This window comes from Pagrus pagrus (genome assembly GCF_965226575.1).
Source record: "Pagrus pagrus genome assembly, chromosome: 18".
In the NCBI taxonomy this organism is placed as follows: domain Eukaryota; kingdom Metazoa; phylum Chordata; class Actinopteri; order Spariformes; family Sparidae; genus Pagrus; species Pagrus pagrus.
In genome coordinates, this window is record NC_140202.1 from 23,250,757 (window position 1) to 23,276,252 (window position 25,496).

Consider the following 25,496-nt stretch of genomic DNA (forward strand, 5'->3'; position numbering starts at 1 on the left):
GTTGCAGCATTCGGCAAGTAAGTGAGCTGTAGAGGTGCTGATTGGTGTATCATGTTGACCACAGCCAGGCTAGTTGTTTCCCCCCCTTTATGCTAAGCTAAGCTAACCTTCTACTGGCGCTGGCCTTGTTTTTAACAGACAGATATGTGAGTGATCTTCTTATCTAATATTGGCTCTCACGGACTTCAGCCCAAAAATATTGGTGTCATTATGAGCCTTCAAAAACTCATATTAGTGGAATCCACCCGGAAAGCAAATCTCTTGAAGCTCTGGAAATATCTGATGTAAGCGAGAGAGAGCTCATCCATCACGTCAGGCGACAGCAGCAGCATCAGATCAGCCTTCAGCCTGCAGTGCAGCTGCTGCTCCGTCCGCTGCAGTCACAGCCACCATGTAGAGCACTGTGAAGGCCTCGGTTCGTCACTTTGGTCCTGAAATATTTAATCCAGCGCTGCTCTTTATTTTTTCATCATCCACCCCGTGGCTGAAAAATGCATGCAGCTCACATGGCCTGACACTTTGAATCAGCACAGTGTCTCCTGTCTGCTAAGTTTCCTGTGAGCTGCTGGGACACAGAGGACGCCCTGCTCCCTCCACCTGAAGAGGGTGACCATTTACATTAATGTTATTGTCGTTCTAGATGACACTGTTATGCAGAGGAGCTCACAGCGGGCTGAGTGTGCTTCAGTTTCTAGTTCAAGCTCACTTTAACAGACTAAGCAGCTGGTGCGGTGACCGTGTCTGTGACCTTTAGGTTCTTAGATAATCTCCCTCGACCACCCAACCAACCAATGCCAACAAATACAGCACACTGCTGCGATCTTCAAAATGTGCGTATAGGAGCTCAGTCTATTACTGAAAGGATAAGGTCACCAAAATGAAAATTCAGTCATTATCTACTCACCCTCATGATGATGGAAAGTCGGGTGAAAATTCGTAGTCCTCAAAAAATTTCTGGAGCTTCAAAGCAAAAAAACATCTGAAAAAACAGTTTAAGGACTTTTTTTTACCCCAAAAGTTCTCTAAAGGAACTAAGACATGTTAAATCCTCGTACAAACTTCATCCCCATCCATTAAAAACCAGAAACTTTGATGCTCTTTTAATAAATTAAAAATGAGTCACATCCTGTGGCAGTTCTTCATCTTGATATGTATTCGTAGCATATTTATACACAACAGTAACCTCAGGCTGTAGTGATATGATGTCTCACACTGAGGAATAAGTGAATGTGCCATTTTTAAGTGAATGTTGTTCTCTTCCTTCCCCCCCGTGTCTTCCCTTATCTCCTCCATCGATCCTTTATCTTTCTCCAACTCTTCTCCGGCTCTTTACCCTCCCTGCTTTCTCTCAACTTTCTTCATCTGTCTCTCTTTTGTCTTCCTCTATCTCTTTGTGTTCTTTGCTCTCTGCCACTTCTCTTAATATTTACTTCCCCTCCTTCACCCCTCTCTCTTTATCGTTGCTCAAATATTCTGCTATCTCTTCCTCCTCCCTGCTGCTCTGCTCCCTCCTGTCATCCCATTACGCTTCAATCCATCCCACCTTTCACACCCTCGTCTCCCCCGCCGCCTGTGCCCTCCCCCGCTCGGCCCCACTTTGACCCAGTAGATGAGGACGAAGAGGACACAGGGGAAGAACGGCTGCCGTCCTGTTTCGACTACGTCATGCACTTCCTCACCGTCTTCTGGAAGGTCCTGTTCGCTTGTGTTCCTCCCACGGACTACCTGAACGGCTGGGCCTGCTTCATCGTCTCCATCATCATCATCGGCCTGCTCACGGCCGTCATCGGGGACCTGGCGTCTCACTTCGGCTGCACCATCGGCCTCAAGGACTCAGTCACTGCTGTGGTGTTTGTGGCACTCGGTACATCCGTCCCAGGTGAGGACACGCCATTGTCAGTACAGTCATGATTGTAGTGTGAGAATCTGTCCTCTTAAGTTCTGCATATCAATGTCTTTTTATGGCACTTGATGGATTATATGCTTCTTTAATAGTGCGAGAATAATATGCAGCTTCGTGGGCTTTTCAAACAGCAAACATGCTTCGTCATCAAGATGGCTGATATTCTTATTTCCTCCAAACTGACATTTTCACCCAGCAGGAAGAATGTGTCACCAAAAACCTTGACTCTGTCAGCACATTTGTTATTAAAGGTCCTGCGTGCAGCATTAATAAATCATCACTGCGCTCATTTTGAGGAGGGAAAAAAAAGACATATAAATAGTATAAACAAACAAGACCAATACAGAGAAGATTGCCAGCCTCCACAGTGAAATTTAGACTTTGAGTGACAGGTGGATTTGGCAGGAAATGGAAAAATATAGAGTCACTTCAGGCATGTTTATCTACGTCAGGAAACTGAAAGATCTTGGGGGGAATTGGATGAAAGGAAACAGGAACTTTGGGAGATGTAGTCTTCCTTTCTAGACTAAGTAGCACTAGCAGTAGTGCTAATTATCTCGATGGTCTCCTTTGTTTATTGAAATTATACTCTGAATTAGACAAGAGTGTCGTGATGTTAGAAGGCACTGGAAAACTATTTTCTCAATCAGCTGTGGACGATTCAGCAGAATGAGCAGTTTAGTTACTTCAGATGAGGCACTTCTGTTGTCCTCGATGGTTCGAAGTGGGCGAGACTCAGTTTGAAAGAGGTGATGGCGAGAATGTCCAAATGCTGCACAGTTTAGCAGCATTTGGATCAAAATGTAATGATTAATCAAAATTTTGTTTAGAAGTTATTTAGGATGTAGTTTTCGTGAACATACAGATACATCAGAAACACATTTAAAATGTTTGGCATTGTTCATTCTTGACCTTTGAAACGTTGTTCAAATTTGCATTTTTCTTCTTAGCAATATGCTCATTAGCTTTCTTACTACAAACATCTGTACCTTAAACATGCAGCTGGAACCAGCAACCAGTTAGCTTAGCTTAGCATTCAGACTGGAAAGGACCAGTAATGGCAGGGGGAAAAAGCTAGCTCAAAGCTCACAATTAACACGTTATATTTATTGTTTATTTGTTTGATCCATACAGACATAGAAGTAGACATAATAAAATGTAATGTCTTCTCTCTCTCCACAGACACCTTTGCCAGTAAGGTATCAGCAGTCCAGGACACCTACGCAGACGCCTCTATCGGGAATGTGACCGGCAGCAACGCCGTCAACGTCTTCCTGGGGATTGGCATGGCCTGGTCGGTGGCCGCCATCTACTGGCACATGCAGGGGAAGCCGTTCGTGGTGGAAGCCGGCTCGCTGGCCTTCTCCGTCACTCTCTTCACCATCTTCGCCTTCCTGGCCATCTCGGTGCTGCTTTACCGGCGCCGGGCCCACATCGGAGGAGAACTGGGCGGGCCCCGGGGACACAGACTGGCTACGTCGGCCTTCTTTTTCAGCCTCTGGTTCCTTTACATCCTCTTCTCCAGTCTGGAGGCCTACTGTCATATAGAGGGCTTCTAAATGGAAAAGACTTCAGCGTGAGAGAATACACACATACAGGGGTTTAAAGTACAACTTCAGAGGTAAAAGAGTGAATTCTCACTGTGGAATTTGGGTCAGTCTTGTATGGTATGAAAGGACAGGAGAGGTAAACCCGGGGTTTTCCCAGACACCCCCCTCCCTCTCCCTCTCTCTCTCCCTCAACCCCTTCTGTAAGGATGCTTGGAGGTGTGTATCCTGCCCTCTAGTGCTGACAGGCCTGTTCGCCGTGGCTATAGGAGAGCCGTCCTGAGCCTGTGCGAGTGTGCTTACAGTTGGGATTGGGTTACCACCGAGTCCAGAAGATGCCGATTCTCCGGGGGTGGTCCTGCATTCCACTGGAAGAGACTGCAGTCTTATATCCGGAGAGAGTTGAGTTAATCAGAGGTATATATTTTTCTCAACATCTGACGAGAACGACTTTTTTTAAAAAGTATTTTGGGGATAAAAACGCAAAAAATAAACAAAACAAAAAAAAAAAATAAACACACACACACACACACACACAAAAAGAGGAATAAAGGAACTATTTTCTGATCTATGTTAAGGAATTACAAAAAGATTATATCGTAAAAAAAATGGGAATATGTTGTTGAGTGACCGTGGGATGGATTCATAGTATTTATTTTTATTTGCATAGTTTCCTAAGGAGCACTGCAGAGTTCTCAGAAATCACACAAAGAAGAAGAAGAGGAGCGACAGTGACAGTTCATACTGGCAGATGAATCACCATTCAAAACAGGCGAAGAGGTGGACACAGTGAACATGGTCAAACTGCCCTGAACATTACTTCCGTACTCTATACGTATCTATATATACTATATTTCCATATTTTCTGTATATTTTGAATATTTGTTTAAATGTGGTCACCTTCTGCTCTAACAACAGAGGATTGCTGTGGCTAAGCGGGAGGGGGAGGGGGGGGGTCAAACTATATACTGGAACGATGTCTTCACATTTCTAAGAGTTATGTATCTTGCCTAGGTAAAAAGTATGACATTGTATTTTATTTATTTACTGATATCTTGGTCTCACTCGAGTTTTCACCTTTTCAATCAGAAATCCGAAAAAAAAAAAAAGAAAAAAAAATTATAAAACGTGTTGCTGCAGAGGTAAATTCAGAGGTATTTTTGTACTGTTCCTTCCTTGCACTTTGCTGTATAGTTCTATTTATGGAGACTTCTACTTGTACATGTGCAAAAGGCCAATATTAAAAAGGTGTCACTATGGACTGAACAGAGTGCCTGTGGAGGGAGAGACGTTTGCTGCCGACACTCACAAGCTCTTTGCTCGGCTGCACATCTGAAGAGCCTCTTTTCCTAAAATGGTTCATAATTATTTTTAAAGCTGTGTTTACAGATTTGCGGCCACTTGGGGGCAGCAGAAGAAGCTGAAAACACAACATCTGCCATATTATATCAAACACTTTAAATAAGGGGAGATAAAAAACAGAGATGAGGGTTTATGACACATATTACGACCTCCCCTCCAAAAGCCAGAAAAGTGTGCGCAGTTAAGATTTACAACCAATTTAGCTCGGCTGCAGACTGACTTCTAATAAGCATGGAAGAGGAGGATATCATGCTAATACACAAGATTACAAAAAAATTAATTAAACTTGCATTCGTCCAAATGCTTTTGGTAGGCTACTAGAAGTATAACCTGTGGGAAAATAAGTTTAAACCATTTATTTTAACAGATTTGATTCATTCAGATAGGGGCCTGGTCTTCTCAGATAGCTGCTGAGTGCAGCTTTATCACAATAAATCTTTCCTTTCTTGACACTGCAGAGGATCAAGACGGTTCCCTTACGGATTTGTGGGTGTTTTATTGGCAACGCTTCAAAAAGTGGCTCATAAATTACACATTTTTCCATAACAATTTTTACTTGTGGTCATTATGTAAAGGTGTCGGCGATGCTCATTTTTGGATTGAAACCTCTTCAGTGAAGAAGCTGAGTCAAGAGCCCGGTGTGAGTGTCTGAGCAGCAGATAGACTCCAGGTTTGAATATGAAATGAGCCTGACATTTGATTCTGAATGCTGTTTAACACACGACTGGTGCTTTGTTTTTAAAAACGAGAGAAAAATACACGTCTGAAACTCCCGGGAGCAGCAGAAAATATGTTTATTACTTAATTTACATTGAAAAAAAAAGTATGTTAGAATATAATCTGTCAATTTTTTTGGCTAATTTCAAAAATCACCCAAGAGATTACCAAAGAGGTGGGACTGCAACATCAGTTAAAAAAACATAAAATTAAAAAAGTAAAACAAAAAAAAAAATAGAAGTGACAGTTAGTGGCAGTGACGCTGTATTTCCACGAGGGGGATGTCAATCTCCAGTCCCTGTGGTCGTCCCTTCTTCTACTTCTCTACTTAGCACTCCTCCTCCTCCTCCTCCTCCTCTTCCTCCTCAGTGTTCTTCCTTTGTGGTGAGCAGTGTTGTAAATAAGTCTCGTGGCTGAATCGGATGCTCTTCCCCTGGCCCTGGACCACACACCTGCTCGCCCCACTCTCTCTCTTTCTATCTCTCTCTGTCTCTCTCTCTTACATGTAAACACACACACATTCGGAGGAGAGCGACGGGTCCACTGCTGCACACGTGGGAGGACAGTTGGGCTGACTGTCCCATTCAGAGGCAACACAGAAACCCACATTATGTACATAATTTTCAGTGTATGTTTACATAGACACAGTATAGGTGTCATGGGGGTGGGGGAAGCATGTCAACACCACTCTCACATCTCATTTACAGGTTATCTGCAGTCGCTTCATCTGAGCCAGTGTCAGTGGAAGTGTGAAGTTTTTATCGTTTTATTTTTCAGGGGTCAACGAGGCTCACTTTGTCACCCTTTTCCTTGGTAAAAATCCTGCAACGGGACATGTTTTCAGTCCCGAGTTCAGCAGGTGTTCATGATGTCAAGGAATTGCCAGTGTTCTTAGTTTTATCTCAGCCTTTAGTGGCTGTTTATATCGTTTATTTGGTTGTATTCTTGATTTTATCTTCCGGGGATGTGTTGAGCAGGAACGTCGGCCAGTGTGTGTTGGTGTGATGTGCATGTTGCCGTGCTGAAGCCAGGCTGTGCGTCCTCTTCCAGTTGTGGCTGGTCTTCACAAGGGCACGACTCTAAATCAGTTCTGTCATTTTTGTCTTAAAAATACATGTCTTAATTATGTAAAAGATGAAATATATTTATCATACACATCACCTCTCAAGGCACCAGTCTTTTTGTTTTTGTTGTTTTTTTTCTCAGCCTGCAGGATGGAAGTGAAGTATCACCGTTCAGTAGTTGGACTTGTGGTTGATGATGTTGTGAGACACTGAGGAAAGATTCATTGACTAGGTGAATACTGTTTCTTTTAACTTTGTTTTTCTTTGTGTGTGTAACAGAAAAGGGGCACATTTTAATGGATTGGTATGTTTTTCCTGGCCTGCAATGAGATGTCAAAATAAAAAAGCAAATTTCCAAAGCTGACGGTGTTGTTTTGAGATCAAGCCGTTTTTGTTCCTTTACTCTGGAATTAAAGCAGCTGTCTGGGTCGTAAGCAAACACTGGTTGCACTTAAACAAGCCTCGTTTCTTCAGATCTGACAATGTGTCCGCAATTGTCACTGATTTAAAAGGGTCATTTAAACTAGGGCTCAATTTTTCCATATTTTGGTGTTTAAATGACATAATAGGTTCATAAGTTTGGATCCGAATTAACCCTTTAAAACACAGAAGTCACACAATAACACAAACAAAGTCAATGATGAAGGCAGAGGTAGACCAGCAACTTCCATGTTCGGTGAGGGTAAAATTGCTGTTTTTGTCAATGGAGTCTGGTGACTATGAAGATACTGATATAACAGCTGTTCCTGGTTAAACAAAATAAACAAAAAAGGTCCCTTTTACATATTTTGGTGTTTAAATGACTGATAGGTACAAACAGTTTTGTTAGTTTGGAGTTGAAATAACCTTTTAAAACACCAAAGTCACACAATAACACACTGATGGTGTCAGTGGAAGATCAGCGACCTCCACGTTCTATGAGGGTAAAATCACAAATTGACATTATATTTCTGAAAGGTTTCTACAAACAAACCAAATCCTTTAAATCGAGATAAAAGACAAAAATATCTAATACTGGTGTTATTGTAATCTTTTCAAAACAACAGTAACGTGTCAGTGGACACACGGAGGAGTGAGTTTTTATAAGATGCAGCGTTCCTTCCAGGCATTGATGAAATGACTCCTGAATTCAGAAACAGTGACGGGATTATTTTGTACCATTAAAACATTTCTGTCAGCTTGCAGATACTTTTAGTCAGTTTCTGTGAAGCCAGTCCTCTGTCTGGCATCTCATGTCTTTATACCATTGATCTCCATGACTGTTGATCACATTTCACTGCATATCTGCAACACTATCTATCAAGGCTTTTTGGTTACGTTAAGACAAACCACATTTTGCCTGTCATGGGTGATTTTGTGTGTTTTTCATGATGTTGTTAAAGCAGCCAAGAGCTTCTTTTTTTTTAAATTCAGGCATTTACAGGAACAAAGCCTAACTGATTATCATTCTCACTTTCTTATCTCTCACACTTACAAGTTCACTCAAGTCTTGATTAGATAAAAAAAATAAATAAAATGAGGCAGCCTTCTAAAGATGATTTCCATTGTGACGACATCTAATTGTAATTGCAATAATCACTGAGCTAAAACTGACTTTATTTCATGTTTCTGATTTACTATTCCACAGATTTGACTTTGGTAAGCGACAGTGTAAATTTGACAGCCAGGAAACCGATTACCTCAGAATTACCAAGTAAAGTTCAATTTTAAGTTTAAATTGTACGAGCTGAAAAGTTTTAAGAACTTGAAATTATTATAAAATATTATAATTAAATATTTTGACTCATTTTCTCACAACCTGACTCATAATTTTGACTTTTTAAGCTGAAATGTTGACTTTTTATCACATAGCTTTGACATATAAGGCCAAAAGATTTGACTTGTCATTATTTTTAGGCTTATGATCTCATCATTTTGACAAACTGACTGAAGCTAAAAATTGGCCTTTTAATAGTTTTGATTTAATATTTCATTAATTGACTTTTATTGAGTCATTAATTCGATTTAGTACGCTAAATTTTGAGCACACTATCTCATAATCGGAGTCAAATCTTTTACTTAACTTGACATTTAAGAACATTTTTGACTTAGTTTGTCATGATTTTGACTTCGTACATAATTTTGAAAAAAGATGAAAAGTTGTTCAGAAGAAAAGGAAAACTGACTAATAACTCAACTTTTTCACTTTGTGAGCTTTTAGCCTTAAATCATACTTTTGCTTTATTAATTCAAGATTTTCACTTATAAACTGTGACTTATTATAATTGTGATTTACAATCACATGATTTAAATTCAGGTTTTGATTAATATCTCGTAAAAGATAATTTTGACTCACTATCCCATCTCATTATTCTTTTACTTATTAAACTAAGATTTTAACTTTATTAATCACTTAGCTTTGACTTACTAAAATTTGGGCATATTATCTCATAATCGTAGCCAAACTTTTGACTTATCTGTAAAATTAAGAACATTTCTTACTCACCATCATATAATAATCAGATAGCGCAAGACTTCAGACTTTCAGCATATTATACAGTAGCCTCAGTGCATATTTATTTCTTTATTTATTACATTTTTATCTTATCATGACTAACTTTTCATCCATGTTTTGTCTTCCATACATCATCTTGTCTTCCTAAACACACTTTCTTTATCACACCGCATGTGCAAACAGCTGCTTGTGCATTTTGTCAGGAGTGTATTTGTTTCATTCAAGTAAAAAGATTTGAATCCTTTAAGAATTTAACACAGGTGGAGTTTGATTTTCAACCACACACACACACACACACACACACACACACACACACACACAGACACACACACACACACACACCTTGTCCTCTCATCACACCACTGAACTAGTTGAGATTGTTCATTTGATTGTTTGTTATGTCGACTGTTTTTTACTCCTTGCTATGGATTCTGTTTTTATTTTAGGGACTTGTGCATGGACTTTAAGCTTAGGTTGAGTGTTTTGTTATGTTTTGGTTACTTTGGTTTTCTGAGGGGGGTCGATAACTAAATAAAGGAGACTATTTGAAGAAAAGAAACGCTTCCCTGTGTATGTGTGTGTTTATGAGGCAGGTTCACGCTGGAGCGTTTGACGCTGAGTGGAGGGCGGGACACAAAGTGTTAGTGACGTGCCTGTGCACCAATAGGAAGGCGAGGATGATTCGCACATTGGCACAATTGGCTTAAAATAAAGACTACTGCGTCCGAGGAGTTACAGCGATGATTGGTGAAGGATTGTGCATCGAAAATCACCAAGCTGGAGCTGTTTGATAGCAGCCAGCGGGGGACTGAAAGGCAGACGATGCAGCAGAATGGTGCCTCCAGTTTCCTGCGGTGTTTGTGTGCGGGATTAGCCGCTACTTAGCCGTGTGTGCGTGCGTGTGTTGTGTGTGCAGACGCAGGGCGCACCGAGCCGTCAGCCAGCCGCGTCAGGTGGATGCGCCTGCAGTGATCCAGGTCGCCCCTATGGATCGCGTCCATGGATGTCTTCAAACCCGCTTTGGACAATAGTTTGAGTCCCAAGGCGTGCGTGTCCTCCTCGGAAGAAGCAGAGGCAGATGTTTTTCGCTGGCCCACACCGGAGAATGGCATCAGCGCCGCGCCGGATGCGGGACCCGCCGCAGCGGGCTTCTGGACGGCCGTGTTCGACTATGAAGCGACTGCGGACGACGAGCTCAGCCTGCGCAGGGGGGACGTGGTGGAGGTCCTGTCCAAAGACTCCCTCGTGTCGGGAGATGAGGGCTGGTGGACCGGTATGATAGCAGACCGGGTTGGCATTTTCCCGTCCAATTATGTGAGCAGAGGGAATGGCATTCCGGAGGAAATACGGGACACCCCGGAGCAGCAGTACTCCGTGCCTCCTCTGCACCGTGAGTATCCCATTGTGCTTCATGCCAAATGAAATAGCTGTGCTATCCTCATTGAAACAGAGCACAGGTCTTCCCTTGTCTGTTGTCAGAAGGCCAGATAAACCACGTTGAGAGTGCTGTGTCATGGTAGGCGCAGTGCACTCCTCCTGATGGCCTAGAAACAGGCTGGCCCGGGCATCCTCGCAGCTTCAGGACCATTATTCATCACACTGCCTGTCAAACAAACAGCCAGCTGCGGTCAGAGATGCACCCCGCCTCACTACTCACATTACAATGCACATTACAGTGTCCTATACATGCAAGCATCATGAGATATTAGATGAGCTTTTGTTGTGGAGTGATATGCATTCAGTTTGATGGTGACTGGTAGTGTTTGCACCAAAACTGTGCTGCAAGACAGATGCCACATAATGCTCGAGACAAAGCTTCTGCTGCAAAATGTGCAGCCAAGGCCTCAGAGAGATACAGTAAGCACAACCACCTATAGTGAAAACACTTCCTCTGCAGCAGCAAAGCCAGCGTTCCCCTCTTACATCTGTATCCTAGCTAGTAAAGTGTGTGTTTTTAAGACCGTCCTACGACCTCCGTCAGCCCCGGTTGTTTGGGTGGACCACGGTACCCTCAGCTGTCTTTTGTTGGCTGTCTCGGTCTTTCATCTCTTCATGTTCAGCAGCAGCTGGCCTACTTTCACACACCGTCCCACCTGAAATATTCATCAAGGTCAGTCTGCCTGGTAGACTGTTAGGGATCCACAATGTGAGAGTTTTGCAGCCACCGACACAAAAGCTGCCGTTCACATCATCACACACACACCTTTCATCGAAACACAGAGAGGAGAGGATGCTCTCCTTTTCCACCCATCCATCCTTTCCTCATTCTCCTCACATCCCAGCCAGATTTAAAGACAGATGCTCACCCTTGTGTAATAGCAGGAGGGGTAGCTCTACCAGATCTTGTATTTGGGGCAGCAGGGTGGCTTAGAGAAAACATCCTTCAACTCAATGACCTGGTTTTCTGAGATCCTTGTAAGCAAAGCACTGGCCTCGCTGAAGAGTAAAACAGAGAATCCCTACCAGCTCCAGACGGGCTGACCCTGACCTCTAATGTCCTCCAAAAAATGTAACGGCTCTGTGAAGATCAATATTGTCTCAGGAGATTGTTTTTGTCCTGAATTTTTGTCCTCTTTTTCTCAGTCCTGGAGATTGATTTCTCAGAGCTCACCCTGGAGGAAATCATCGGTGTGGGCGGGTTTGGGAAAGTCTACCGTGCAGTGTGGCGCGGCTCGGAGGTGGCGGTGAAGGCAGCCCGACGGGACCCCGATGAGGACGCGGAGCAGACTCTGGAGAGCGTGCGCCAGGAGGCCAAACTCTTCGCCATGCTCAACCATCCCAACATCATGGCGCTGCTGGGGGTGTGTCTGCAGGAGCCCAACCTGTGTCTGGTCATGGAGTACGCCCGGGGAGGCCCTCTCAACCGGGCCCTCGCAGGGAAACGTATCCCCCCGTGCACGCTGGTGGACTGGGCCGTGCAGATCGCCCGAGGGATGTTCTACCTCCACAGCCAGGCCATCGTCCCCATTATCCACCGGGACCTCAAGTCCAGCAACAGTAAGATTCCCTTTATTGTTGCGGTGTCAGAAAAGTCTGAATCTCAGTGGAAGTGTCATGAAAAATAATTGATTTTAGAGTCACCAGAACATTAATCAATCCCAGTTTTGATGATTGTTTTTAATAAGAACTATATTTAGGGCTGCAACTATAAACAATTGCTTTCATTATCAACACGAATGGCACTCAGTAGAGCGCATACCTCTGCCAAAGCCCAACACTCCCCTTTACATGGATCAAGCCAGTGTCAAACATTTTTAAAACTGCTAGATGTGGACTTTTATTTGCATCCACATGACATTGTTCTCACTCATAGATACCAGCCACATAAATATGCCTGTTTTTTCTCATCACGACCCATGCATTGTTCCCTGAGAAATGAAAATGTGAAACAATGCAATGTTCAAGAAAGTGAGAAAACATTCCTTGATCTGCACCAAAAGTTAACGGGGTCTATCCTGGGCCGAGACCCATCCTCCATCTAAGTTTCATGGAGATCTGTTCAGTAGTTTTTGTGTAATCCTGCTGACAAACCAACCAACAAACAAACAGACACAGGCGAGAACATAATCTTCTTGGTGGAGGTGATTAATTTGGTGATTATTATCAGGATTTACAGATAAAAATGTCCTAAAGGTCAAAGCAGTGTCTTCACATTGCTTGTCATCTCATGGATGTTGAGTTCAAAGTTCTATAAATCAGAGAAAGAAACAGTAAATGTTCACATTTGCCTTTTTTAAGTTTCTTCAGATCAACAAATCAATTCAACAAATTCTGTCTTTCTCTAGCTGCATATTTTTCTGTTTTGCATCATTGTAGATTTAGTTTTAGTGAGATATAAGCAACTTCTGATCACCATTCCTTAATATTTTTGTCTAATTATAGGGTAAACCGTAAACTGATTGATCAATATTAATAATAATTGTTATTTACAGCCCTAATCCTCAGTATCTTTGCTGTATTTTTTGCATAGTTACATTTCCATAAACTCTATGGGAAATAAAGAATTTGCATTTTCATCAATTTGTGGCAAAACTTATTGTATCCTGTCCTGCAATCAACTGTAATATAATTATGGATACTCCTTTTCAATCGATAAATGCAGGAGGGAAGTTTATTTTAAACCAAATACAGGCCAGAAAATGTGTTGTGTTTTTAAATCCAGGGTTTGGAAAAGTAAATACCTTCTCCCACAGATGTATTACATCTTGGCTGTGAGACAGTAAAAAAAACTCATATAATGCACCTTTAAAATATAATATAAAACAAATGAACACCCTGTTTAATCCCAACACATTCTGATTTGCAGTATTACTTATCACCATTCAGAAATGAGAGCAGAAAGCAAAAGGAGTGTGCATGTATGTTTGTGGAGCACTTGTAATCTTGCATTTTACCCAACTGGATCCCCTAAATCCCAAGCCTATTACTGAGGATTTACCCAGTGCTCTGCCCCAGCCTCCCTATTGGAGGCTCAGATGATACATACAACCAGCTCCTTGCCTGCCATTGGCCCGTTCGCTGGTGATCAGCTCAGACACTTCACTTCCAATAGGCTGCTTTAAAGTGTTAAGTGTCAGTCTAACTGGTTGCCATCCTGGGCTCTGTGGGGAAAACCCCATGCCCTCACCACAGGATCGGAAAGTACAGAATGCCAGTTTGCTCTTTTATAAATCCATGCAAGCGTCTTATCAAAGTTTTGCTTTCAATTTTCGCCTGTGAACTTAAATGTTGGTTCTAAGAGGAGAGCTGTCAGGTTTTTATGTGATTAAAAGCCAGTTTTTCATTTTTTGTATTTTGTTCTGGAGCAAGGTGGGAGTTGTTTGTGCATTATATACAATTGAATTAGAACAGATTTCACGTCGGCTTTATTTGAGGTCCATACAGCTTAGTTGAAAAACTCACGTGTAATCAGTGGTTACAGAAGTCGCTGGAGATGTAAGGGAAGGATGTGGTACACTGAGACCTTACCCTGTGACGCATCACTGTGGTAATGAAGTGGTTGGTGGCAATATTATAAAGCTTAATCCCTAAAAAAAGGCTAACGAACAGGAACCACTTAACAGTGTCGTTTTTAGCCATGCTAGCAATGTGGTTCTAGGGATGATAATGTCAGTGGGTCTACAGCTTTGATCCGGACTGAATTATCTGGCCTTCTACTGCATGTATAGCCACTTCATTTTGTACAGATGATGCAGAGAGGATGTATCCTAATGACTCTGGTGATCCTCTGACTTTCCCTCTAACATCTGGGTCTTCAGCAGGACCCCCTGCTGAAGACCCAGATGTTAGACAGAAAGTCCCCATCCCTAGGGGGTCCTCAGAGTTACTGCAGCGGGGGAGGCCAAACAATTATTTGATAATAATTTTAAACGTTTTTATGTTTTTCAAAAGCGTATATGTCTGAAAATGCACATTCACATTATCCAACACATTATTAGCAAATATTAATTTGTAAAAATTAAATTATTTTGCACAACAGTGATGACAGTTTACGCATAATTCCTCATGCAGTCGTGTGAGCGGGCTAGGCTTATGTTATGCACTTTGCAGCACTGATCCATAATGGCAAACATGCATAGTCCACAAAACATTTCTGGAGCTTCACGGCGAAACAGCGTTGCAGCGTTCTCCTAAACAACTGAAGTAGATGGAGTGGTAAAAATAAAGTCTGGCGTATCACAAATTGATTAGAAAAGATGTTATTTGCACCCTTATTAAGTAGAAATCTTCTGCTAAGCTTAAAGTGTTGGCTCACAAGTCCTCATCTATTTCAGTCATTTAGGAGAATGCTGCAACTCTGTTTTGCTGTGAAGCTCCAGAGTTGTTTTGTGGACTATGAAACTTCACCACTTTCTATCAGCATGGGGGTGATAATGACCATATTTTAATTTTTGAGTGGGCTGTTAATGTGATCAAAATGTTTGAATCAGCTTTAGCAACATCCTTACTTAGTTACTTTTGCTGATGGAAACATGAAAAACTATCAATTCTGCAGCAAACCTAACTGTAATTCATATAATAGCACCAAATACTTAACATTATAATAGTTTTTATTTGTAGGCTAATCCGCAATGGTTTTGTTTTGTTTGTACCGTCAACCTTTCCACTACCTCTCCTGCCTCCCGTTAACCTTACATGCCATTAGAAGACACTTTTCTGAAGCACAGTGCATTACGGTGAGTGCATACATTTGGAGCATGATCGGCCTCAGGGGGAATCAGCTGTGTTTGTTTCATGTTCTACCTCTTGAGCTACACAGGAGCTGGGTTTACTTTAGCCACATGTTTCTTCTTTGGAAAGTGCCTCTGTCGCATTAGAGGCCACATGAGCAGCAGATGAAGGGGCGCTTGATGTGCACCGCAGCCTGCAGACACACCCTCTCCACTGGGCACAGCCACAGCAGATGGCCTGGCATTGTAGAGCTGAATGGGGGGGGAGAGTGACTATGTGGTTAGGAGGAGCACTGCTTTGCTTTTGCAAATGTTGTATGTTGTTTTATAAAGCCTATCAGAGCAAATGGCTGTGTCGTAACAGGCTATTTCTGTAGTTTAACTGTAGTATTTGTTTGAGATGTTAGCATTGATCAGGTTTTTCATCTCTGCTTCCCTCTGTTGTAGTGGCTCACTGTTTCTTGGTTTCTCTGTTTGTTCTCTCTTTTCTCTACTCTGCTTTTATCCTTCCAATCCTTTCATCATGGCCTCCCACCAACCGCACCCTGTTTTGATCATCCACCGTGTGTCTAATTTTTTGCGTTTCCACATGCATTGTGTTGTTTTATCGTGGGCCTGATGATCCCTCTCCCGCTGCATTTACAATCCCTGGTGATGATTACCTGAAACCTTTTTAATTTTACCGTCAACCCACCTGCCTATCTGCACGCACATCCCCCCCCCACACATCCTCCAACCAAAATCCCCCTCATCACCTCTCGCAGTCCTCATCCTTGAGAGGGTTGAGATGGAAGACCTCAGCAACAAGACTCTGAAGATCACAGACTTTGGGCTGGCTCGAGAGTGGCACCGCACCACCAAGATGAGCGCCGCTGGCACCTACGCCTGGATGGCTCCCGAAGTCATCCGCTCGTCTACGTTCTCCAAGGGTAGCGACATTTGGAGGTGGGCAGAGGAGGCACTTCATGCAGCAAAGAAACTGCACCCAGGTTGTAGAACTGGTCTGAAAACAGAGCCAGGAAGAGAATCAGTCTGTCAGCCGTGCATAAGGAAAAGTTCAGCTCGGGCAGCAGTTGCCATAGTGACGAGGCACAGACTGGCACATTGGGAAAGAACAGACTGTTGTGATGAGACGGAGACAAAACTAGATGAGGGTACAGAGTAGATACAACTATAAATATACATTCAACATTAGGTTTATGTGCTGTAAATAAATAGTCTCATTTAAGAAGCTGGAATCGATGGATTTTGACTTTGACATGGCGATTAATTGAATAGTTGACATTGCAGCTCTATACAGGTGTATGTGATGCTGAGAAGTTGCAGGGTACCGTTTGTAATAAAAAACTTTGTGAGGCATCAGATCAATGCACTTCCAATACTGATTCAAGCATGTTAGGCGGTATCGGGGGCATTTCTGATACTAGTAACGGTATCAGACAGCCCTAGATACATTAAAGATTTATCCACTTTAGCTGCAAAGATATGGCGGTAAAGATTTCCATTAAGGTCCTTGTAATAAGTGTTGGTACATATCAAATAAGGCCCTTAAAAGTCTGCACTAAGCATAGTTAAAGGAGACATTATGCTTTTTCGTTTTATTATTTCCTTTAATGTTTTATTAGCTTCTTGTTCATGTAAAAGATCTTGAAAGTTAAAAAGGTCAAAGTCTGCACCAACTGGAGCTCCTCTCTCCCACAGAAAACACTGCTCCTGAAACACATCGTCAGTTTAATTCTGTGACTTCATGACATCACACTACGTCACCATGTCACACATTTGCATGATTTATGCGTAGCAGCTTGTTTGGCACGTAAGAGTTGAGTTAGCACAGCTGCTCTGTTGTTGTTGTTAGCGGGGCAGGGTCAGGCGTGTGTGAGCTGACCAATCAGAGCAGACTTCGGGAGAGGGGGCCTTAAAGAGACAGTGCTTATTACAAGGACCTTAATAAGTGTTACCGATTAGTCATTCAATTAGTTGATTGACGAAAAATTAATCAAAATAGTTTATGCAAAATTGTTGTACATCAGAGTACGTAGAGTCTCATTGGGTTTTGGACTGTAAGTGGGACATCAACGTGGGCTCAGAAACACTGTGATATACATTTTTTGACCCAACAATGAGGAGATTACTCAATAATGTAAATAACCATTAGCTTCATTTCTAACTGCAGGTTAAACTGGCTGTAGACAATGTATGAACGCCTTTGAACCTCATGGTGTTTGGCGACCTCAGACATAATAATTTGGATGGTCATATTTTTCAGACCACTAAAGCAAAGATTACCATATATGAATATCAAATGTGGTTCATTTTCACAGTACACTGTTTGCCTTATTGCTGTGTGTTTTCTCTGACAAGCTTTCGCTGCGGCTCAGCTGTTGCTGACTGAATGTGGGGTTTCCCAGGATTAACGTGTGATCAGTGAGAGAGCCAAGAGAAGGCGGCATGACTTATAACAGTAATGACCGAAAAAAGAACAAGGAGTGCTGGCAGTGGGGGAATTATGTCACCCTAATCAATACTTAATCTCTCCAATAGAATAAACGTTGGTCAAATGATAATACTAAATAATTTAAATGGTTTGCTTTGCCCTGTTTAATGGCCATATGAGTCAACACAATCCTACAATAACCACAAATTTCCTGTGCGCAAAATATGATAATTTACATTCAGCATCTGTTTTCTGTGTTTTTCTTTTTCCCATTTATGGACAATAAAGTTATGGCGTGCTGTTGTGGGAGCTGCTGACGGGAGAAGTTCCATTTCGGGGAATCGACGGTCTCGCAGTGGCTTACGGGGTGGCGATGAACAAGCTGGCTTTGCCCATTCCTTCGACCTGTCCTGAGCCCTTTGCACGTCTTATGGAGGGTAAGAGGAACACATTTGGAAATGGAAATGGTCGGTTAAGTTTTAGCGGAACTGTCTCCAATCTTTTTGTAATCGAGAGCCACGGGCATAACCACAACACAAGCGTCAGTTTATGTGCCAGAAACATACCTTTGAACATGTATAATTAAAAAAGGAAGCGAGTCTTTTCATCCACTGCAGCAAGAAAAGCCTCTGAAATATGGCTCAGCAGCATCAGATAAACAAACAGACTAGATTATCACTCTCTGGAACCACTTAAAGAGCCAAAACTATTTTTTGCAGAGGCAACTGGCCCAAGATTTTGAGAGTGTTTTTCATCTTTTGCCACAGACTGCTGGAGCCCAGACCCCCACTCACGACCGCTGTTCACAACTATTCTGGACCAGCTGACAGCCATCGAGGAGTCTGGCTTTTTTGAGATGCCAGTCGAGTCCTTTCACTCTCTGCAGGACGACTGGAAACTGGAGATCCAAGAAATGTTTGATCAACTGAGGACCAAAGAGAAGGTAAAGATGGTTGAATATATTTTGAAAATATTCAATTCATCCATGCAGCCGTTATACCGGTGTTGCTGCTTTTTTGTCCCTCTCAGGAGCTGCGATCGTGGGAGGAGGAGCTGACCCAAGCAGCGCTGCAGCAGAAGTGCCAGGAGGAGGCGTTGAGGAGGCGCGAGCAGGAGCTGGCCGAGCGGGAGATCCACATTCTGGAGCGAGAGCTCAACATCATCATTCACCAGCTCTACCAGGAAAAGCCTCACGTGGAGAGCCGGCAGGGAAAGTTCCGCCGCAACCGCCTTAAACTCAAGGATGGGAACAGGATCAGCCTGCCTTCAGGTACGTTAGAGTGGGGACATTGTAATACCTACAAAGAGTTTTTGATTGGTAATGAAATGGTGTCAATTCAGTAAACCAGTGGCCACTTCATGACCCATGCAAGCAAAAGCAAAAGCTGCTCTGTAGTCTGGTGGTAAAGCAGCAGATACTTCTGTATAGAGAGCAGCAAGGATGATGTATTTTTGTAGGCAAACCAGGAAGATTTTGGATTATTGCATGTAGCTTTGCTGTCTTTTCTTTTTACGTTGCATTAGGGCTATCTGCCTAATCATAAAAGGTTATATATATGCATTTTACTGTTATTAAACTAAAAAGTTACAAACAACACTTTACGTGTTCGATCTTAGATGTATTATCTTAGATTTATGTGAATTTGAATCCTAATTTGAAGTTAATAAATGTTTTTTTTATATCTTTATTTAGATTTTCAGCACAAAATCACCGTGCAGGCATCTCCCTCACATGATCGGCGGAGGAGTTTGCTCAGCAGCGGCTCCAGCCCTCAGACTAGTCCGCCGATACTGCCTCGCCTGAGAGCCATCCAACGTAAGCGCCATAAGATTTGATATTGGATTTAACTGATCTTTATAAGAGCACTGTGTGGGTTTGACCTTGATGTCAGTTTTTATAAAGTATATATATATTTTTTCTAAACATGTCATTTTGCAGTCACCCCAGGTGAGGGATGCACAGCCTGGGGTCGCAACACAGGTTTCCTCCAGGATGACGAGGAGGATGAGAGGAAGGGGTCCAGGAAAAAGGGTAGATCCCGCGGGTGTGGCCCACAGAGGGAGCACAGTGCTGATGCCAGGTAAAGTCACCAGAGTCAACACCTTCACTCAGTTTAATGAGATATTTTAACAAAACAAAACCTCAATGTTTTTTCATTACTTCCATCTTTAAATCTCCTTTCTACCTGACAGTGTGAAGCCTCCCCATGAAGGCAGCAGGCAGCGGTCCTGCAGCGCCCCAAACCTTCGCAGATCCCCGAGACACAGTCCAGCAGTGCCTGGAGTGCCAAGCCTTGTGGAGATGGGTAAGCCGGACCAACTTATTAAATCTATTTTGTCACTCCACATAATGATACAGAGAGTAGCTGAAGCCTAAAGGTTGGAGAAGTGGCAGACTGGCTGAGAAAACATGGAAGGGGAAAGTGAGTGAGTGAGTGAGTGAGTGAGTGAGATACTCCACTCTCACATAGCTCTTAGTGGTTGACCTGAAACTCACAGATGTGCATGTTTGCAGCTGTGTGAATGTAAACAGGCCCAAAACGGCATCACACACACTCAGCAAACCAAGCTTGAATGCTTGGAATTCAAGAAACACTGACCAAGTTTAGATGCTCAAAATATTCATTTTTCCGCCCGTATTCCAAAACAAAAAGACAATATTGTTACTAAACTGTTTACAAGGCTGATGAAATGAATATTACACTACTATTCCTGTTTGCATCCAGCTGTTCTTACTCCAGTTAATCTGCTCTAACGTGTCATTTATCATGTCAAAACATGGACGTGCACATTTTGCTTCTTTGCGTCAAGTTTTGCAGCAACAAGTAGAGCCACAGACACTCAACGACGGCCCAAACGCCCGGTGTGTCAGGGCCCTCAGTTTTCTATGTATGAGCCTGGCTGGACCAAATTAACATGTGAATGATCTTACTTATAGAAAATGAAGACTGCTGCTTCACTACTGAGCCAGGTGCAGCTCCTGGTCAGTCCTACCTCTGCATCCCCTTCCATAAGGAGGGTCACACAGCTGCTGGTGCTGACGGTGATGGAGATGAGTATTGCCCCAGCGGCCAGGTTCCAGGAACACCGCCGTGCAGGAAGAGCCCCGGTGGCGGCCGGCGGTCTGAGCTGGTCCTGCTGGGCTGCGGAGCTCTGCTGGCAGCCGTCGGACTGGGATGCAACCTGCTAACTTTAGCCCAACCGGAGGAGAACATTAAACCACGATGGGAGGGCTTCTTCCACAGAACAGGGGGCCAGAGGAGGAGCACCAGCCCCCCGACTCGCAGACTGTTCCGGCGGGAAAGCCCGCTGAAACCCTCGGCGCCCTCGCTGCCTGAGCGAGGCTTGCCGCCCTCTTACACGCTGCTGTCCTTATCATCAGTGTCTGACTGCAACTCTACACGCTCGCTGCTGCGCACCGACAGCGAGGAGTTGTTTGTCTGCCACCCTGCCTCACCGCCTCGTGTCTCGCAGCATCAGGCCGTCCAACACCCCGTCAACCCTCTGGTCAACACCCACCTTGAGAGCTTCAAGCGTAACCCCCGCCAGTCTCTGACCCCGACACATGTACCCTCCGCCCCGAGTTCCTCACGTAGCTTGCGTCGAACACCATCGGACGGGGCCATCAAGAAGAGCTGCCTCCCCAATAATCTGGAGCCATTGCCAGAGAAAACAGCATTAGAGAACACAGGTAAAGTCCTAACCAATACATTTCAGTCTGTAAATATAACATTTTATTTTCTATCATTGTTTTTCTTTATTCTTTCTTTCCCTTTTTATTAAAACAGGTGGCTTCAGAGACTGTCCTGAGGTACCCCGACTTCCCGATCCAAATCTTGTGTTCCCTCCAACTCCCCGTCGTCGCTGTGCTCCCGAACGCCCCAAAACCCTTGACTTTGTGGCTCGGCCTCGGCCCTCACCGCGGGCTCGCTGTGATGTGTTTTGGGCGGAAGCGAGGCCCAGGGGAAACGGACAAAACCTGGGTAATGGCGAGTCCCCTGCCCACACATCCAGCACAGAGACACCTCCTACTGTAGAGTTTGGTAGAGACCCAGCGGTTCTGCCCACCCCCATGGAGGCGCCGACGCCCTACTCCCCCCGCAGGAATAGGGTTATGAATGAAGGGAATGAAAACCTGTTGGATCAGCTGGATGAGGGACAGTGCCGTGATGGAACGGTCCCACTCTGCAGACCGGAGATCAGCTTTCCCAAAGACTCACCTTACCACTACAGACCCGGATTCTGGTCCTGAATCAGCCCCAAGTGCATACGCCTCCCATCTCAAAGAGGGGACTGTCCCTGCTGGTAGCCTTTGGATTGTTACAGGTGTGGGCCAAATAATACTTACAAAATTAATCTGTTTTTAGCTTTAATCGGGACTTAATGAAGGTGGTTCACCTTTCTCCACGTACAATATTTTCACTAAATTACAGAAGACGTGTTGTGATGAAAATCCTTCAATATGACATCTAAAACTGCTAAAACAAACCATGAAAAGTCATTCATTTGACCCAGGTCGGGTTGTGTAATGCATTAACACTACTTGATTTCTCTCAGTTATAGAAACACTCATTTGTCAAGACGTAAAGGCTGTTTTTCTTTGGGAATGAGCTGATTAATGGCTTTGTAGCAGGATGCCATTGATACTCACAAAGCTTTACATACTTTTTCTTAATTTCAAGCCTGAGTTCAAGATTGTGCATTTAATGAAGTGCACTTTTGGAAAGCGTCATGAATGTAAAGCTTCAGGGTTTTTCCATTTGTAAGAAACGTGGTCTCTGATTCTTTGTAATTTGTCTGTTTAACTCACTCTCCTGTGTTAGCGGCTGATGGATTCCCGTTTTGTGCTGAGCACCTGTCATCACCAATCACTTGTACAGAGTTATATTCTGGGTACAGGGGATAATGCTGTTGTATAATATGAGCAATTCCTTTGCATAAGTCTTGAAACAGCGTCGGAACAATGATGTCTGACACCGTCTCGAGTCCTGTACAGGGGAACTGTACCAAGAGAAGAATGTCACTACTCCTTGGGCTTGAATTGGGACCGAAACACTGTCAGGAAGTCACAAACCAATAATATATCAAAGAGCTCATTAAGTCTCTGTGGAGTTCAGTCTTCTGTTTGTGACCCTGTCAGAGCAGCTCGTTTGGGTCCCGACCCACCAGTTGAGACATGTTTCTCCAAACTAAAAAGGGAACTATGTATTTGTAACTGTGTAAAATGTCTGCCTCATAAATTGTTGATCAAGGTAAGATGAGGGATGTTAAGTATCACTTGATTATGTAAGCAGCAAACTGCATGACTTGTTGAATGGCGCACAGGCGAAAACAGGCCCTGGTGGCATGTGTGGAAGTTCATTCTTGATTATTTATATTTGTAATGATTTATTTAATTTTACTGATGTATTAATTTATTATGATGGTTTATTTTTATAATCCGTTGTATTTTTGCCTTGATTTTTGACACTCGTTACCGTTCCATGAATGTTTTAAGAGTGACTGTGGCTTCCAACAAAATGCTGCCACGTTTGACTCGCTTCATGTTCTTTTGTTTGTTTCATGCATTTATTTTAAGTTACCTTCAGGTTGTTTTTCATTTCTCTGCTGCAAGTTTTTCAACATCTTTAACAAGGATACAAGTAGCTTCAATCCTACTACAGAGCCAAAGCAGACAACTAGTCTATTAATCAATATTTTGAAAAATCGATTAATTGTTGAACTTGAAACACCAAATGCTCCCTGGTCCCAGCTGTGAGATTTGCTGCTTTTCTTTATCGTATCTGATATTAAACTGAGAATAAAGTATGTTTTGGACTGCTGTCCTGGTAAAATGAGCATTTAGATGACAATTTTGGCTTAAGGAAATTGCTTTGAGAGTTTTTTTTTTATTTTATAAACAATTAAGCAATCGTGAAGCCTGACAGATACTGAATTTTTGGGGCTGCTACTGATATTAGGGACTAAAGAAATTAAGATATCGATATACTGTATATATTGGCCGATATTCTTATATTCACAGAATATATACATAAACACATTTTTTGCAATAATCCCTCAAATGTGTTCATCAAGGTATGTCAAGATATTTCAAAGTTAGATGATAAATTGTCCAACATGACCACCACAAGCATCTTTATATGCATTATGTTCTGTAATAAAAGTTGTCATATCGGCACATATCGGACAAAATATATGCAGATACCGATATACTGTTTCTGTGGTAGCCAATATCGGCCGATGCAATTGGCCAACCAATAAATCAGTCGGGCTCTAATCAACAGATTAAGCATTAACTGCAGCCCCAAATCCAGAAGTTGCAAAAAGTTATTTCCTTTAGCGAAACACAGTGAACAGGGTTGTGCACATTGGTTAGTTTTTGTTTCCAAGTCTTACTTCAGTTGGTCTGGAGTTAAATATTTGTTATTTAAACCTGCTTGACAAAGAAACTCCCAGTATTTTGGGAATTTCAGGCATTGCTGGTGCTAACAGAGGTGATGAATCCTACCAATTAACCGTTAAGCTAGTAGACAGAAAAAAGAGCTAACAATCATTTATTTGAAAAACACTATCTGACTCTGGTGTGAATGCCTGTTTCTCTCATTTAATTTTTCCTCTCAGCCTGGAGGACCGCACTCTCTCAGATTTGATCTGTCTTTATCCCAAGTGTGACTCAATGTACATGTTAATGTGAATGCTTTTTCTCTGAGGACTGTGCAGAATGTGATCACGTGATAAGAGTAAAAACTCAGTATTTCAACTAAGGGTGATAGTTGAAATGAAGCTGTTCCTCTGAGGTGTTGCCAAGGCGTGATTATCTGTCTGAAATGTTACCACGAATAAGCTGATCTTACTGTTGCTGATGGACATTGTTCAGGTTGGGAATGATACTGTTACTGACTGACTTGTATTTGCACTGGAACACACTGATTTGAGTAAAATCATAGTAAACAATCCAACTGGGTTATCTGCGTGTCCTTGTTGAATTAATCAGTTTAAAACTGGCTGTACCTGCCCATAACTTCACTACTTCAGTTCACTGGCACTGCGCTCTCGTGGCCTTTGGTGTTTTCCACCACAGGAGGCAGCTGTCTTCAAAAAACAAACCAAAAAAATGAATCTCACTGTACACTATTTGCTCATTACCAAACAAAAGACAGACAAAGTCCAGCACTGAGCAGCTTAAGAGCCTGTCAAGGCTTCCAGTCCTCTATTCAAACCCAAGGGACGCCCAGGACGGAGCGCGCCTCCTCTATATCCACATAAACTCCGCAGCACTTACTTGTTGTCGACTGAAGGTCTGGGTTGGGATGAGGGATTGATGAATGGTGATGAATGTTTGTACGGAGCGTTACGCTAAACTATAATATAAATACAAATATTTTGATGCATGCACCAAAACAAAACGCATGTGGATTCAAAGGTGTTTCAAATTCAAATAAACAACCTTCGTTTTAATAAAACAAACAACTTAGATTTTCTTTCTGTTAATTTCAATCTAACGTTCAAGCGGTTGAAAACAATCGCTCCTCTCATCACGTACACCTGTGTGTCCTTCGTCCTAAATGACGCACAGTGATTGCGTCCTGCTTAACTTAAATGTGACGCCTTTGTAGTTCTTTAATTGAAAACAACAAAAATGGCTCCTACAATTATAATTCAGTCACACAGCTATCAGAAAGATACTTACCCGGCAATAACAAGATGTGGATAGATCGATATTTACCACTGTGACTTGGGGGTTTTCTCAAAAAGATAATTATCTTGCAATGTCTAAAAATAAAAACCCTGTAAGTTTGATAAAT

The 25,496-nt window shown here is 42.7% G+C and overlaps 2 protein-coding genes across 3 annotated transcripts in view; both read left to right on the top strand.

Annotated features, from left to right (window-relative positions):
* The window catches only part of slc8a3 (solute carrier family 8 member 3), a 99,607-nt gene extending 92,650 nt beyond the window's left edge, over nucleotides 1–6,957 (top strand). For both annotated transcript variants that reach the window (XM_084381230.1, XM_084381229.1), the window contains 2 exons: nucleotides 1,610–1,879; nucleotides 3,086–6,957. In XM_084381230.1, the coding sequence (XP_084237356.1) occupies nucleotides 1,610–1,879; nucleotides 3,086–3,462 (647 nt within the window). In that variant the 3' untranslated portion in view covers nucleotides 3,463–6,957. The remainder of the gene's footprint in view (nucleotides 1–1,609; nucleotides 1,880–3,085) is intronic.
* A 2,874-nt stretch (nucleotides 6,958–9,831) lies between these two features.
* Nucleotides 9,832–24,650, top strand: map3k9 (mitogen-activated protein kinase kinase kinase 9). Its single transcript, XM_084381228.1, has 11 exons — nucleotides 9,832–10,477; nucleotides 11,671–12,084; nucleotides 16,022–16,202; nucleotides 17,980–18,128; nucleotides 18,459–18,634; nucleotides 18,721–18,961; nucleotides 19,385–19,507; nucleotides 19,631–19,772; nucleotides 19,885–19,997; nucleotides 20,630–21,382; nucleotides 21,480–24,650. Exons 1-11 carry the CDS (start codon nucleotides 10,087–10,089, stop codon nucleotides 21,941–21,943), a joined length of 3,147 nt encoding a protein of 1,048 aa, XP_084237354.1. The 5' UTR covers nucleotides 9,832–10,086; the 3' UTR covers nucleotides 21,944–24,650.
* The last annotated feature ends 846 nt before the right edge of the window (nucleotides 24,651–25,496 follow it).